The following is a 15,665-nucleotide window of genomic DNA, read 5'->3' as shown; positions in this document are numbered from 1 at the left end:
AACTAAAAAACAAAAAACGCATGGTATTTTAAGTGAAAGTTCAAAAATTACTTCAAAGACCTTTCTAATTCCATGAAAGATGATACAACATTCCAGAGATACAACCTGATGGTTCAGATTTAGGTAAGTAAGCCTGTGATAAAAATTATGAAGGAACCAAAGGACTATAAAATGAGTTAGTCTGTAAATATCTCAATGTAGAAAATAATTCATCATAGGAAGAATCTGCTCTGGATCCGAAGAAAAAATACAGTAAGTTTAATAAAACCTCAGCAATAATACAGAGACTGTAAAAAATTCTACTGGGAATCAGTCAAAGTCTGAATAAGAAAACATTTTTGAAGGAGTAATACACAAGCTTGTCAGAAAGTAATCTGACTTTCACTCTTAAGCCTCCATGAAACACACATAGAACGTAGTAGGTTAAAGCAGGACTACTTAAATCCCACCTCTACCACTTACTAGCTGTATAATCGTAGAGAAGTTACTTATCCTGTGTCATTTCAAAAACAGGGATAATAAACTGTGTCCACTTCACATCAATGAAACTAAAATGAATTATCATATATAAAGGGCCACAAACAATGCTGATACAGTAGGCACTACATCAGCATTAATTATTACTATCGTTTGAATTGGCTGGCAACGTACATTAAGGTTAGAGATAAGCAAACATATTTTTGGGGAAAAAAGATAAATCACGTTCACTCATTCAACAAATATTCACTACTGACAATATGCTAGGAATACAGTCATGAAGCAGACAGGCACAGTGACCCCTTGGAGAGCAGAAGATTCGGTTTTCCAGGAGGACAGGAACCGTGTCTCCTTCACTCACCTCTGCATACCGAGTGCCCTAGGTACAGATTCTGGAGCACAACAGGTGTTTAATGGTGTTTGTTTAATTAATGAAAAGTGTAATTATAGGATATTAAATTGAAAAAAAAATTCTGAATATATGGAGAATAGGAATTCAATAGAACCATCCTCTGAACAAATGGCACAGCAATGCCACAGGATAACTAAACCTCAAGAAATCTGTCTACAAACCTTCAAGAATCTATCAATTCTCGAATATCGTAAGAGCATACATTTTCCTATTAATAAAGATTAATGAAATGGCACGCTTATTACAAGGATTAAATGAGATCCTGTGTTAAATGAGAATCACAAAGCCGCAATAAGATGCTGACATGAAGAGGCAGGCTAGATTCTTCAGCTTCGAGGCTCACTCCTCAGCTAAACACAATTACTATGCGTCCAGGTGTTTAGTGGTTGCTTATACAAATAGCTAAAACCTCTTGTATTAAATGTCCAAATGTGTTACGGGTTTAAAATGTAAGGTGCCTTTGGGTTTAATATCCAAGATTCAAGTCTTTGGAGGCTGACCTAATTTGAGATGAAGAGATATTATACTGCCATACCCACATGGCCTTCCTAACAGTTTCAAGAAAGTTTCAGAAAACTCCTGAGGTCTTAAGTGAAAACAGAAACCTAAATCTCTGGGACAATTTCAGAGTTAATTAACTCTGAAAGGACATTTCAAATATAAAGACTTTAAGGCGGGACATGATGGTTCATGCCTGTAATCCTCACTTGAGTCCAGGAGTTTAACAGCTAAAAAACACAAAAATTAGCTGGGCATGATAGCATGTGCCTGTAGTCCTAGCTACTTGGGAAGCGGAGGTGGGAAGATCCCTTGAGCCTGGGAGGTTGAGGCTGCAGTGAGCCGTGATCATGCCATGCCACTGCACTTCAGCCTGGGTGACAGAGTGAGACCCTGTCTCAAAAAAAAAAAAAAAAAAAAAAAATTAGGCTTGCATTCCTCATCTTTAGTGAATGACCTCATTCAGGAACCACCACCAAGTCTGCACACGCTTCTAAAGCCACCCAGCTGCTGCTACTCTCAAGCTTTCAAATGTCCACCTAACTCTGCTGCCCAGAAGGAAGGAACATGGCATCACACTCAGCACATCCAAAATTCACCACATTATCTTCTTCCCAAACCCCTTACCTTGCTTGCCCTCTGCTTCTTTATTTCCATGTTAATGGCATCACCATTCTGTAGGCTCCAAACCTCAGAATCATTATTTGAGTCCTCTAGTGGTAAACTTCACTTCAAGAGAGCAAACCCTCAAATTAATTATCCAGTGAAAGGGCAAAACAAAAGGCTTACTGACAGAATGGAAAGGTTGGGAAAGCATTATGAAGTTCACCCAACAAAATCAATGAAAAGTATAAAGCTAGGTTTGAAGAACAACAGACAATCTTCTCTAGTATTAAAGCCAAGATTCAAAAACTTCTGTGTTTTCTCATATACAGCAGAGCTTAAGTGAGTGAAACTTACTTGATCACCTTCTAAGAACCAGGCACTATCAGTTTGGTAGTATTAAAACTTCAGAAATGGCCAAGGCAGAGGATCACCTGAGGTTAGGAGTTTGAGACCAGCCTGGTCAACATGACGAAACCCATCTCTACTAAAAAATACAAAAATTAGCCGGGTGTGGCGGTGCAGGCCTGTAATCCCAGCTACTCAGGAGGCTGAGGCAGGAGAATAGCTTGAACCCGGGAGGCGGAGGGTTCAGTAAGTAGAGATTGTGCCACTACGCTCCAGCCTGGGAGACAGAGCCAGACTCCATCTCAAAAAAACAAACAAACAAACAAACAAAACCTCCAGAAATGGTATTAGCTTCAGTTTAAAGATGAGGAAATGAAATCTCAAGAGAGGTTAAGCACTTACAAAGGATGAGAAGTTAATAAGCACCAACTGGAGATTCAAAATCTAGAACTGTCATATTCCAAAGTCTATGCTATTATTGACTACACTCAATACTTGCTGACACAGAAAATTACGAGGGCATTGTAATTACTTTTCTATGGAATATAATGAAGTGCTTCAGAAAAAATATGCATTCTTCTAAATCAGCTATTAACATACAGTATCATTAAACACTTTGAAGTCAAACCTCTGATCCTTCTAGTCACAAATGAGACACCAAGAAAAACTAGTATACTCTTAGTTTCCAAACAATAATTTCTTGTTTCAAGGATATAGCTACTTCTATTTCCACGTACAACATTTTGCATAACTCATGGGCAAAAAGAAGCAATAATCACTTTATGCAACTATTTTTTTCTCCAAAGGAACACACTTATAATTGTGAGTATTGGGCCCAAGATCTAGCTACTTATGCAAACTCAGATTGAATACAGCTATTTCAAAATACAAAGACACCCAATCAGTCCCTTTAAGTAACATCAGAATGGCCCCCAAAAGATTTATGAGAGCAACAGTGATTATTCCAGTGGACAAAGCAACCCAAAATAGTCCTGTAGATTGAAACCACTATTTCATTAAAATTAATACTTGTCAGTCATGACTACTTCAAATTCGCATTATTCTTTGAAGTATTATATTTCTGTAATTTCCCATAATATTAAGATATCTGAGTTAAGTGTACAAAAATTCATCATACCACTAAAGGTCAATAGATGGAAACTGGTCTTCATTCTAAATCATATTATTTTTAGCCCCTTCTAAGGTCAATAAATAATGTACTTGTAAAACAACACATACAAAAGCACGCAGAGCAGTCCCTGTCACACAGAACAGTGAATAAATGTTAGCTTGATGCTAATGTAATGTAATGTAAATATACTCAGTTCTAATGAATCTTGGAAGATGAGATATGGCAATCTCTACATGTAAAAATCTATCAGTATATCATCTTTCAAAACTTAAATCCTTTATCGAATGCCAGATTACATTATGCTGCAGTTTTGTAATTAAACTATGTAAGCAGTACACAGTCCTTCATTCTCCATCACACTCAACCTTTACATTCTCCTAGATGACTATTTTGTAATTTTTAATTCATAGCTTTGAGGTATAATTTATAAACCATAAAATTCAACCATCGTACATACACAATTAAGTTTTAAGAAAATTATAGAGTGTATACAGCACTATCACTACAATCTAATTTGAGAATTTTTCTATCACCCAAGTATTTTCCTCCAGACCATTTCTCTTGCTCTGGCCTCAGGCAACCCCTAATCTGTTATATCTCTATAGATTTGCTTTTTGTAAACAGTCCATATAAATGTAATCACACAATATGTACTCTTTTGTATTTGGTTTGACAGCATGTTGTTATTACAGATGAGGTCTCGCTATGTCACCCAGGCTGGACTGTAGTGGCGTGAACACAGCTCACTGCAGCCTCAAACACCTGGGCTTAAGCTATCCTCTTTCCTCAGCCTTCCAAGAATAGCCTGAACGATATGCGGGTGCCATCACATTCAGCTAATTTTATTTATTAATTTTTTGGGAAAGGGTCTTGCTATGTTGCCCAGAGCCATGTTTTTGACATTCATGTTTGTTATAACATATATCACTAATTTGTTTCTTTTTTATTGCAGAATAGTTTTCCGCATTTTATGTATTCAAACACCATTTGACGGATATTTGAATTGTTTTCTAGTTTTTGACTACTGTGAATAATGCTAACAGACATGTACATGCCATTATTTCTACATGTATTTTCATTTCTCTTGGGCAGATTCCTAACAGCGGAACTGCTGGTTCCTATGGCAAATTTAGGTTTAACTTCTTAAGAAAAAGCCAAACTGTTTCCCAAAGTGGTTGTGTCATTTACAGTCCCAAGAGAAGTGCCTAGGGGTTCCAGTTTCTTAACAATATAAATACTAGGTATTGTCAGTCTTTTTAATTATAGCCACTCTGGTCAGTGCGTGATAGTATATCACTGTGATTTAATTTGCATTTCCCTAATGACTAATGATGTTAGCATCTTTTCATATGCTTATTGGCCATTCTTATCGTCGTCTTTGGTGAAATACCTATTTAATGGGCTTAAGCCTAAGAATGGGCTTTCGCCCAGTTTTTTTTTTTTTCCTTTATAAGTGAGTTGTAAGATTTTTCAAATATATTCTAGATTAAAGACCTTTACCATGTTTATAATATGCAAACATTTCTCCCCAATCTGCGGCTTATCTTTTTATACTTTCTTAAGTATCCTCTGAAGTGTAAAAGTTTTAAAAATATTTAATAAAGCCCAATTATTTCTTTCATTTCTTTTCCTTTTTTTTTTTGAGACAGGGTCTGGCTCTGTTGCCCAGGTTGGAGTCCATTGGCACAATCTTGGGTCTCTCTGACCTCTGCCTCCCAGGCTTAAACCATCCTCCTGCCTCAGCCTCCCAAGTAGCTGGGACCACAGGTGCACACCACCACACCCAGCTAATTTATTTTATCTTTTTTTACAGGCAGGGGTTTCCCTATGTTGCCCAGACTGGTCTCAAACTCCTGTGCTCAAGTGATCTGTCCACCTCAACCTCACAAAGTTCTAGGATTACAGGCGTAAGTCACTGTGCCCAGCTCTGTTTTGTAGTGTTTAACACAAAAATCTTGGTGACTCTTTTCTTAAGTTTATTCCTAAGTATGTTCGGCCTCTCTGAAACTAATGTAAGTTTTTTTTTTTTTCTTACTTTCATATTAAGATTTTATGTCACTACTATACTGTTAATCCTGCCTCAGTTTGTAGAAAACAAATAAAAGCCATTAGGCCAGAACATCTTCCCACTAAATCTATATTCCACCCACTAAATCTATATTCCTACTTGCCTCTGTAACCATGTTGTTCTTTCTCCACCACTATTAAAACTGAGGAAGTGGCCGGGAGTTGTGGCTCATGCCTGTAATCCCAGCATTTTGGGAGACCAAGGTGGGCGGATCACGACGTCGAGAGTTCAAGACCAGCCTGGCCAACGTGGTGAAACCCCTTCTCTACTAAAAAGACAAAAATCAGGCAGGCATGCTGGTGGGCGCCTGTAATCCCAGCTACTCTGAAGGCTGAGGCAGGAGAATCGCTTGAACCCGGGAGGCGGAGGTTGCAGTGAGCCAAGACCACGCCATTGCACTCCAGCCTGGGAGACAGAGTGAGAATCCATCCCCCAAAAAAAAAAAAAAAAAAAACCAAAAAAAAAAAACAAAAACACTGAGGAAGTATCCCCTTCTTATCAAAGGACCCTGTGCAGTCAGGATCCTGACCATTCCTGCTTTCTCAAGGACTTCTCATCTCCCTTATCTTAGCAATCCTAACAACTAAAATCATTCTGCAGAATTTCTCACACTCAAAAAGAAACAAACAGAAAGATTTCCTTTATATCCTCATACACCTCTAGCTTCTACCCTGTATCTATTCCCTTTCAGAGGCAAACTTCTTTCAAAGCTATCTATACACCCTACCTCTAGTTCCTCAGCCATCATTTATCCCTCAAATCACTCAAATCTGGCATCCATCTACACTAGTCCTTGAAACTGGCTCACTGAAGTTACTAATAACTTCCAGGTTGCCAAATCCAATGGCCACATTCCTGCCCACATCTTCTCAGCCTCTCAGTGAAACCCAATACAGCTGACTACCCACCCCCCTTGAAATACCTGCATTATTTGGCATCCACGACATGATAATACTGTACATTACACATTCCCAATTTGTACCACTCTGGTTGTGTGCTTCCTAGCCTCCTTCCAAGAGGCCTGCCAGTGTACTCAACTTAGAAACGTTCAGCATTCCTCAGGATTCCAATTCTAGTCAATCTTTCTTTCTTCTTTATCTTTTCTTCAATTATTTCATTCATTTTCATTACCTTAAATGTCACTAACATAGTGACAATCTTCAAATGACATATCTAGGCCAAGTATCTCTGAATTCCTCAAGATTTATAGATCTAACAGGCCTACTTGACAATCTACAGGCTTCTGAGAACTAGACAAAAGGGGAACTCCTGAATTCACCCTTACCCCTCCCACTGAAACAACCCCCGCCAAAATCCATTCCTCTTCCAACCATACAATAGCGGCAGCTTCCAGCAACATCCTTGAGTTCTTTCCCCTCCCTTATGTTCCATATCCAACGCATTACTATGCCTTCCTATTTCTACCACCTAAAAAATTCTCGGATATGTCCACTGCTCTCTATCCTACTGCCACCTCGCTAATCTAAGACATTGCTGTCTGCTGCCTGGACTGTTGCATATCCACTAGTCTATCTGCTTCCAGCTGCCCCCAGTATTCTTTTTGCTCATATATCAGTCAGCATGATCTTTTAAAATGTAATTCAGCTTTGGGAGGCCAAGACAGGCGGATCACGAGGTCGGGAGATAGAGACCATCCTGGCTAACATGATGAAACCCTATCTCTACTAAAAAATTACAAAAAACTAGCCGGGCGAGGTGGTGGCCGCCTGTAGTCCCAGCTACTCAGGAGGCTGAGGCAGGAGAATGGCGTAAACCCAGGAGGCAGAGCTTGCAGTGAGCTGAGATCCGGCCACTGCACTCCAGCCTGGGCGACTGAGCAAGACTCCATCTCAAAAAAAAAAAAAAAAAAAAAAAAAAAATATATATATATATATATAAAATTCAGGTGATGCTACACCCCTGAATAAAAACTTTTCGCATATTTCCACTAAAATCCAAATTCCTTTTCACTGAGTACAAGGGCCTGCCTTATGCAGTCCCTGCCATTCTCCCCTCTTGTCCATAGTTTCACAGGACAATCTACAGGCTTCTGAGTAGACTGCCCTCTTCACAGCCTCAGGCCCTTCCCAGTTCTCTCTATATGAAACACCTTATTCTCCCTCCCCTGACCCTTCATCCAGGCATCCTCTAAGGGGCCTTCCCTTACACCTAAGTAGGTCCCCACTACCTCCTCACCCAATGATTCTCTATTATTGTACACAGTTCTTTCTTTCTTTTCTTTTATTGGGGGAGGCGGTGGGGGGTGTAATGGAGACTTGCTCTGTCACCCAGGCTGGAGTGCAGTGACACTACTATGTCTACTATGTCTCACTGCAGCCTCGACTTCCCAGGCTCAAGTGATCCTCCTGCCTCTAGCTCTCAAGTAGCTGAGACTACAGGTGCGGGCCACCATGCCTGGCCAGTTTTTTTTCCTTTTGACATTGGCACAAGTCAGAGAAGATGGCTTGATCCTTCACCACTGCATGTATACAAAGAACAGCCACAAGGAAGTCTTAGTTCAAATATTTAAAACTGATTTAAGACAGAGAAATGTTTAGCATTTCTTAGGTCAGCCTGCTCTTCCTTAAAACTGAATTAATGTAGAAGGCCATAAGATAAGCTTGACTCAATTAGGGGAAGGCTGGAAATCACAAATTAAGTGCAAAATTCTGTGGAACTATGTTTTCTAAGCAGATGTCCAGTGTGTGCACCAGAATCTCAACGGAATCAACAACCCAAAAGAGACAGACTAATAAAATTCTGGCTTCATTATTTAATGAGATAGACCCCAAATTCAACACATGGCTAATTCTTGAAACAAAATGGAGAAGTGATGTAGTATTCTTAATTTTAAAAAGCCTCAGTCTTAGAATTCATCAAATCTCAACGAAATGTGGTATATGGTTTAACTTCCATTACACAGAGGGAAAAGATGAGCGCAGATGCATCTACAATAGAAAAGGCTACAGAAAATAAAACATATATAAGGGAAAACATCAGAAATGACAAGTCTTATCACCCATTTCAAATTCTCATGGCCTTGAAGAACTAAGCACCCATGGATTTATGACCCTTTCATCAGTTTCCTCTTGTATACATACATCTCCTCTTTATAGTCCTCAAAGAATGTCAGATAATCCAGTTCCAGTGTCAAGATAGTGGAGCAATTAACCACAAGACTTTGTGCTACTTTTAAAGGGGTGTGTCTGGAATAGATTAGCTGCTCCTACACAAAGATAGTCTCATTTGAGTCAGAAATCATGAAAACCCAATCCCATAGCTAAACGAGACATTCTGTAATTTGTTCAGGGTCACAAAGTTAGCTGATGCCAGGACTGGAACTTGCCTGCCACAGTTAGTGCTCTTCATACCACCTTCTCATGCTCTTGTGTCGCTCCATCAAATGTTTGGCATGAATTCCCAATATACTAAAGCTCTAACTCTGGGCTATTGATTAAAAACAAACAAACAAACAAACAAAATGACTGAAACTAACATATGAAACTCAAGAAGACAGAAATTTTAAAAGTAAATAAATAGGACACTACAAAAAGACATTAACTGTGACTTCTTTCACAAACAGTATCTTTTTCAACTGTGTATAGGTAAGTGATTAAGGCAAGATTATTTCTGTAGTTTATTACAATTATTTTAGTTTATTATTTCTGTAGTTTATTACAATTATTTTAGTAATTCAGTACTAAAAACCACTACTCCAGAATAACAAACCCGAGACTTATTAAGTTTATATCTTTCAACACGTAAATGAGCTCTGCTTTCCTATTTTTAAACTTATCACTAATGCCAGATTTTGTAATTGATTTAAACAAGTTTCAAGAGAAAAACAAAATGGTTTGTTTCACTGTTATTGTTTTTCCCCATTAAATTTATGTGTGTTATTCAAATATTCTACCAAGATATTGCTCAACACAAATGATCTAAAGATTTTCAGCTTCATTAACGGGGTACATTGCTTACAAACCTCAACGAAAGAACAGTTAGTACTAGAACCTTTTATCAACCTATTATGCATTCAAAGTCTGTATGAAGTTTTAAGACATTTCCCAAACAGAAGCTTTTGGTGAAAGCTAAGAAAACATTCTGATTAGTGTGGTAAATAGTACATCTTTCCTAATCTTTAAAAAATAAAATAAACTACTTTGGGAAAAGCTGACTTTTAAGCCACAACACTGAATATTGTCTTGCTCAGCAGACAGCAAAATTCCTCATGATTAAATCCTATGAGCCAGATTTTTCTCCCCCTCATCTTGCTATTATGTGGCATGGAGCATAATTTTACAAAGCATCCACTCCTTCAGTTTATCTATTGACATTCTGTCTTCAAAAACAAACTCTTAAACTCAGAATAGATTTTCCTCTGCTATTCCAAAGCAAGTATAATGAGCACACCTTAAAACATCTGACAGTTGTAATAAAGAAAAATTGTATCTGTGTGTGCCCCAGATACCAACTACAAGAATCTCCCTCTTTCTCTGAAGTGGCTGTGTTTCGAGACATCATCATACATTAAACTACTTACTATGCAAAGGAGGAAGTTGATACGTAACTCAAAATCAAATATTCCAAAATCCCTACTGTTCGTAAGAACTGTGGGCAAGTCAAAATCAGACCAACTGAATTTTATTCCTTACCCTGCCCCCAAACCACATGACCAGAGAAGGTAAGAGCTGGTACGTGAATAATAGTAAGGGAGAGATACGAACTATTCACAAATAAATTATTTAAATTCTCTGCTATCAAGTTCTTAGTTAGTAAACAAGAATAAACCTGTAATCCCAGCACTCTGGGAGGCTGAGGTGGGCGGATCACAAGGTCAGGAGTTCAAGACCAGCCTGGCCAATATGGTGAAACCCTGTCTCTACTAAAAACACAAAAATTAGCCGAGCATGGTGGTGGCGCATGCCTGTAGTCCCAGCTACCCAGGAGGCTGAGGCAGGACAATCACTTGAACCTGGGAGGTGGAGGTTGCAGTGAGCCGAGATCACACCACTGCACTCCAGCCTGGGCGACAGAGCGAGACTGTCTCAAAAAATAAAAATAAAAACAAAAAATAAAAAACAAAAATAAACAAGAATAACACCCACTTCACAAGGTTGTTGCAAGGATCAAATGAGTTCTTCCATGAAAATGATTTGCCTGGTCAAAGGAACGTAATAGGCACTCAATAAATGCCAGCTCCTTCCTCGTTTGGTTCTGGGCTCGGTGTTCTTTGTTCTCTACACTCACGTCCCCAGATGACTCAGTCCCCTCCTAACTCTTACTAACAAACACTGTAAACTACTGTACCAACCAAGGTCCTGATATGTATGTGCATACCCAGTCTATGTGACACTGTCTCCCGTCCCAGGTGAGCAAAACAGAGGAAAAGATCCCAAACACCTGAACCTGAACTGCTGTAAGAACCAGCAGGACAAATCTCCACCCACTTCCAACTGTCTCCAAGAGATCTGAATTGCCATCTAAAAATGTCTGAAACCAAACTCATCACTGTCTCTTTTGAAAAGTAAGCCCTCTTCCTGCCCCTTTTCTAACTGTGAGTGGTGTAACGAAGAATAATCCTTGCCCCATTGTACTCTCACCAAAACACTGCCAAATAACCCAGGCCTCTCAAGTTTACCTTCATTATCTCTACCACCTCTCTCTCTCTCTCTTTTTTTGAGACAGCGTCTTGCTCTGTCACCTAGGCTGGAGTGCAGTGAGTGGCTCGATCTCAGCTCACTGCAACCTCCGCCTTCTCCCAGGTTCTAAGTGATTCTCCTGCCTTGGCCTCCAGAGTAGCTGGGATTACAGGCATGCACCACCACATGCGGCTAATTTTGTGTTTTTAGTAGAGAAAGGGTTTCACCATGTTGGCCAGGTTGGTCTCAAACTCCTGACCTCAGGTGATCCACCTGCCTTGGCCTCCCAAAGTGCTGGGATTACAGGCGTGAGCCACTATGCCTGGCCCATATCTCATGTTTGTCCCACTCCCACCACTATATTCCAGGTTAGGGTTTCTCAGTCTCAGCACTACTGACATTTTGGGTACATAATTCCTGTGGAGGCTGTCCTGTGCACTGCAGGATGTCAAGCAGCATTTCTGGCCTCTACCCACTAGATGCCAGTAGAACTGCTCTCTCCCCTCCAGTTATGACAATCAAAAATGTCTCTAGACACTGCCAAATGCCCCTTCCCCATTGTTACCCTCATTCCCATGTTTGAGTACCACTGGCCCAGTTTCTCACTTCGTATCTGCCATACAAAATCAGCCCCCAAGTTAAGTCTACAGTTTTATTCCTCTAATTCCTGTGGTCCTGACAAATGACTCCTAAAGCACTGCTTTATGAGTCATTTCTTTAAATCTACCACTCCCTGTTACCTTCACGATTAGTTCAAAGCTCTCCATCCAACCTTGAAAATTTGGCTTCAATTAAACATTATTCCACAAGGCACCTCATATACTGGCTACCCAGCAGTCCTTCAATAACATATCCAGTCTCTTTCTATTCTACTGCTGTCACCCTGGTTGGAAGTCCATGACCTAGCACCCAATCCAGACCACTAAAAGAGTCTCATTCCCTAGCCTCTCTGCCACTCGAAGTCGGAAACTTTTCAGTGGTTCTCCATTGCCTGCTGAAATATTGTATCTGTTGCCCTTCTTCAGAGTCTTTTCTAATATGGCCTCTTTCTAATTTTATGTTCCGTTATCCTGAAAGCACTAGTCCTTGAAAATGCTCCTACACTTTCCACTTTTGATCACATTTTTTCTCTGCCTGGAAGCCCTCATAATTCCACTCCCCTCACTCCACCCTAATTTAAAGTCCATCTGAATTAAGTCAAAAAGCCTTTCTTGCTCATATCGCCTTTGTATTTACACAACACTTGGCACCTCTCCTGTGGCATACATTCTACCTTATGTTATACATGAGTACTCCTGTAATTGACAAGATCCTTAAGAGCTTCTTACTCCTCTTCTGATGCCTGCAATGCCTAGCCCAGTGTTAAGCAGAGAACTCAGCAATAGATATGAGCTTCCCCACATTTCCCACTTAGAAAGCAACGGAGGACTGTTTTCAGACAATCCCAAACTCCCTTAAGGGAAGTAAGCACATATTCTCCTTTTGTCTCATATGTCTATGTCTTAGACCAATTTTTAAGTAAACTGCCTTCAAAATATCTGGATTGCTATTTAGTATACATTACTGTAGAGTTCTGCTTCAGGGAGTTCCAACTTGTAACTGAACCCTGAATATTTAAGCTCTCTCTTTATGCCAAAAGACAATGGAAATTTATTTTTTGAATGTTAATTGAGCAAAACATAAAAATAACTTGCATTGGATTAAACATGTTTCAAGTAAAGATTCATTAGTGCTGATGTGTCTGTCCTAAAAATTACATTTCAAGTTCTAAAGTCTTTGTGTATCATTAAAAACATTGAAAGTTTTATTTCAACTCCTTTTCACCTCAAAGACAAACCAAAATAGAATAGAGAAGACTTTTCCTTAATTTTATTTAGATCCTAACTTGAAGGTATATTCTCTTATTTCTTCAAAAGGAGCAAAAAGAGTATCATTAATGAGCATGTTCTGATCAGATCTTTAAGTCCTACTCCAAAGTTGTAAGAGGAGAGTACCGTAGACCACACTACCAGCACCCTCCGTTAGCAGACCACAGAATCGGTTTTGTATGTCCCTGAGCTAAGAATGGTTTTACATATTTGTGTTTTGTAAACACAAAAACAAAGAAGAATATGCAAGAGAGCATATATGGCCAGCAAAGACAAAAATATTTGCTATTTGTCCCTTTTCAACAGGATGAAATTGGGACTCCTCGTTGCCCTTCACTGGCACGTAAGACACCCCACATTTTCCCTCCCAAGGTTTTAAAAAAGCAGTATAAAACACAAGAACACGTAAAAAGATCGAACTCGTTCAACTTAGTCATAGTTAATGCGGACCTAACTTCTAAAACAGAGGCCTGTGTATGGACATTTTTATACATCACAGAATTTTTGTTAGAAGAAATTTGCCTTCATTCTGTGGATGAACATACTTATGCTTGAAAAGGGAAAGTGCCTAACCCAAAGTCATATTGCTGGTTAACAGCAGAGTAGGGTCAAGGACCCAGCCCTCAAAACCCTGGTCCAATGCTCTGCAGTCCACTACATACGCCTACACATGTGGCTTTAAGTTTTGGAGATGTGGATGATGTGGATAACTAGTTTGGATCAATATAAAAGATGAATGCTTAAAACCTGTTCCTAATATGCTGTTTAGACAGACTCCTACTAGCAGCTATGAATCATTAAACAGAGTAGCACTAATGCTTACCACATACATTAGATAAGAATTTCTAGAAAGTCTTCTGTTTTAAAAGCAGATATGATAAAGAATGCTTGAAACCTATAGGGCTTGCTCCTCCAGGGCTTCAGATTAGGGAAAACACGCACTTCTGTCTACCAGCTGTTCAATACTCATCTCCCAACCCAAATCCGCAAGTTCCACAAATGCTTTCGAATGCCTGTTGAAAAAAACTGTTCAGTCTCATATACACGTTCTACAGATAATTACAACTTCTTGTATGCCTACTTGTAAAACTACTCACTAGTTCACATTTTTAAAAATTGCCCTAAGAATTTTGCTTCCTTTAACAAAAGTTTCTTCGATGCCTAAATCTGTAAAACTCACTTTATCGCGTCTTCTCGGTTAATTCAAGAATTAAAAAAATCATTTTGCCCATACTGATAACTTCACTACTCCGCAGGATCCGAAAAGCTCTGTATATGCCAGGTTCTAGGATTCACACACGTTAACAACCTAAGATCCTTCACGTGAGGTAGCTCTTGTAGTGCAGAGCACAGATTCTCAGGGTAGTGGGGGATACCGGCTGAGGCTCTTCAGACCCCCACCACAGGAGTTCCGTCTTCTGAGAGCCATCCCCTCCCCCTCGGCCGCGGAGCGAGTCCAGGCCACCCGGGCACCTGCGGCCCCTGCCCGCTGCGGGGACCCCGACCCAGACCCCCGCCGGTCCCCAAGGAATCGGCGCCCACTCCCACTCCCGGAGGCTGGCGACTGCAGGCCTAAGCCGCCCGCCGACCCCGGGACGCGACGTTACCTGTAGGACCACGTCGTTGGGCAGCTGCGCGGCCCGGAACAGCTCCAACACCCGCCCGTTGACCACCACCTTCTTGGTGCTCTCAATGTCGCAGTAGGAGAAGAGATCTGAATAGTATTTCTGCTCCGCATCGCTCAGCGTTAAGCCTTCCATCTTCGCCTCCGGCTCACGGCCGCCCCGCCCCGCATGCACTACTCGGGGCCCGGCCCCAGGACCCTGGGCCGGCAGGGGCTGCGCGTGGCCCGGCCTCCTGCTAGCTTCCCGAAGCCGCCGGCCCCGGCCTCACAGGCGCCAGGTGCGCCCAAGCAACAGGGCCCAGAGGTCGCGACGAGGGGGCCCGGCTGCGCTCGGCGCGCCACCGCCTGCGAGGCCCGGCGCAGTCCCGGGCTCCGCGCAGCGCGCGCCCGCGGCTGCGGCTCCGGCCCTGGCCGCGGCCGTGGGGAGGGTGCAGAAAAAGAGGCGGGGGCCGCGGAGACGCGAGGCACTGGCGGACTCCGCCCCCGCCGCGGGTTCGAGTCTCCCCGGCTCCCGCCGATTCCCCCAGACTTCCCGCCTCGGCTCCCCTTCCGTCCACGCCTCCGGAGCGGCAGCGCTTCCCGGAAAGTTGTAGGGCTTCGAACCTAAAGTTTCGGGGGATCTGGGCTGAGCGTGGCCGCCGCTCCGCCTCCCTCCGCCGCCATTTACAGCGCCCGGCCCGGCCCCGACGCGCCCGCACCAACAGTGACAGCGGCGGCCGCGCTCCAGACCCGGATGTGAGGCCGGGAGGAGAGAGCGCGAGAGGGAGAGAGAAACACCCACCGGGCTGGCTTGGCCGCTCCCGGGAGAGGGAGGAGGCCGCAGCGCCCCCTGGTGGCCGGCGCCCGGCGGCGGGATGACCGAGCCGCCCTCTGCGCGGAGACCTCAGCAGCAAGACCCCCGGAAAGGGGGTGCAGCGGGAAACAGCCAGCAGCTCATTAAGGCCCAGATAACTAAGATATGGGTTGCAGTTTTTATGTTTCGCAGCTTCTGGTCCT

The 15,665-nt window shown here is 41.9% G+C and overlaps 1 protein-coding gene across 9 annotated transcripts in view; it reads right to left on the bottom strand.

The window, feature by feature from the left end:
• The window catches only part of REPS1 (RALBP1 associated Eps domain containing 1), an 86,798-nt gene extending 71,413 nt beyond the window's left edge, over positions 1–15,385 (bottom strand). For 7 of the 9 annotated variants that reach the window (XM_033235294.1, XM_033235301.1, XM_033235295.1 and 4 more), the window contains exon 1: positions 14,653–14,980. In XM_033235294.1, the coding sequence (XP_033091185.1) occupies positions 14,653–14,805 (153 nt within the window). In that variant the 5' untranslated portion in view covers positions 14,806–14,980. Of the gene's footprint in view, positions 1–14,652 lie in introns of all 9 variants that reach the window. The other 2 variants (XM_033235296.1, XM_033235303.1) reach the window with 2 other exon arrangements.
• Positions 15,386–15,665: the final 280 nt, after the last annotated feature.

The sequence above is a fragment of the Trachypithecus francoisi genome, unplaced genomic scaffold (assembly GCF_009764315.1).
Source record: "Trachypithecus francoisi isolate TF-2019V2 unplaced genomic scaffold, Tfra_2.0 Lachesis_group15, whole genome shotgun sequence".
Taxonomy (NCBI): domain Eukaryota; kingdom Metazoa; phylum Chordata; class Mammalia; order Primates; family Cercopithecidae; genus Trachypithecus; species Trachypithecus francoisi.
The sequence above is the reverse complement of the archived record's forward strand: the minus strand, read 5'-3'. Positions and strand labels throughout refer to the sequence as shown.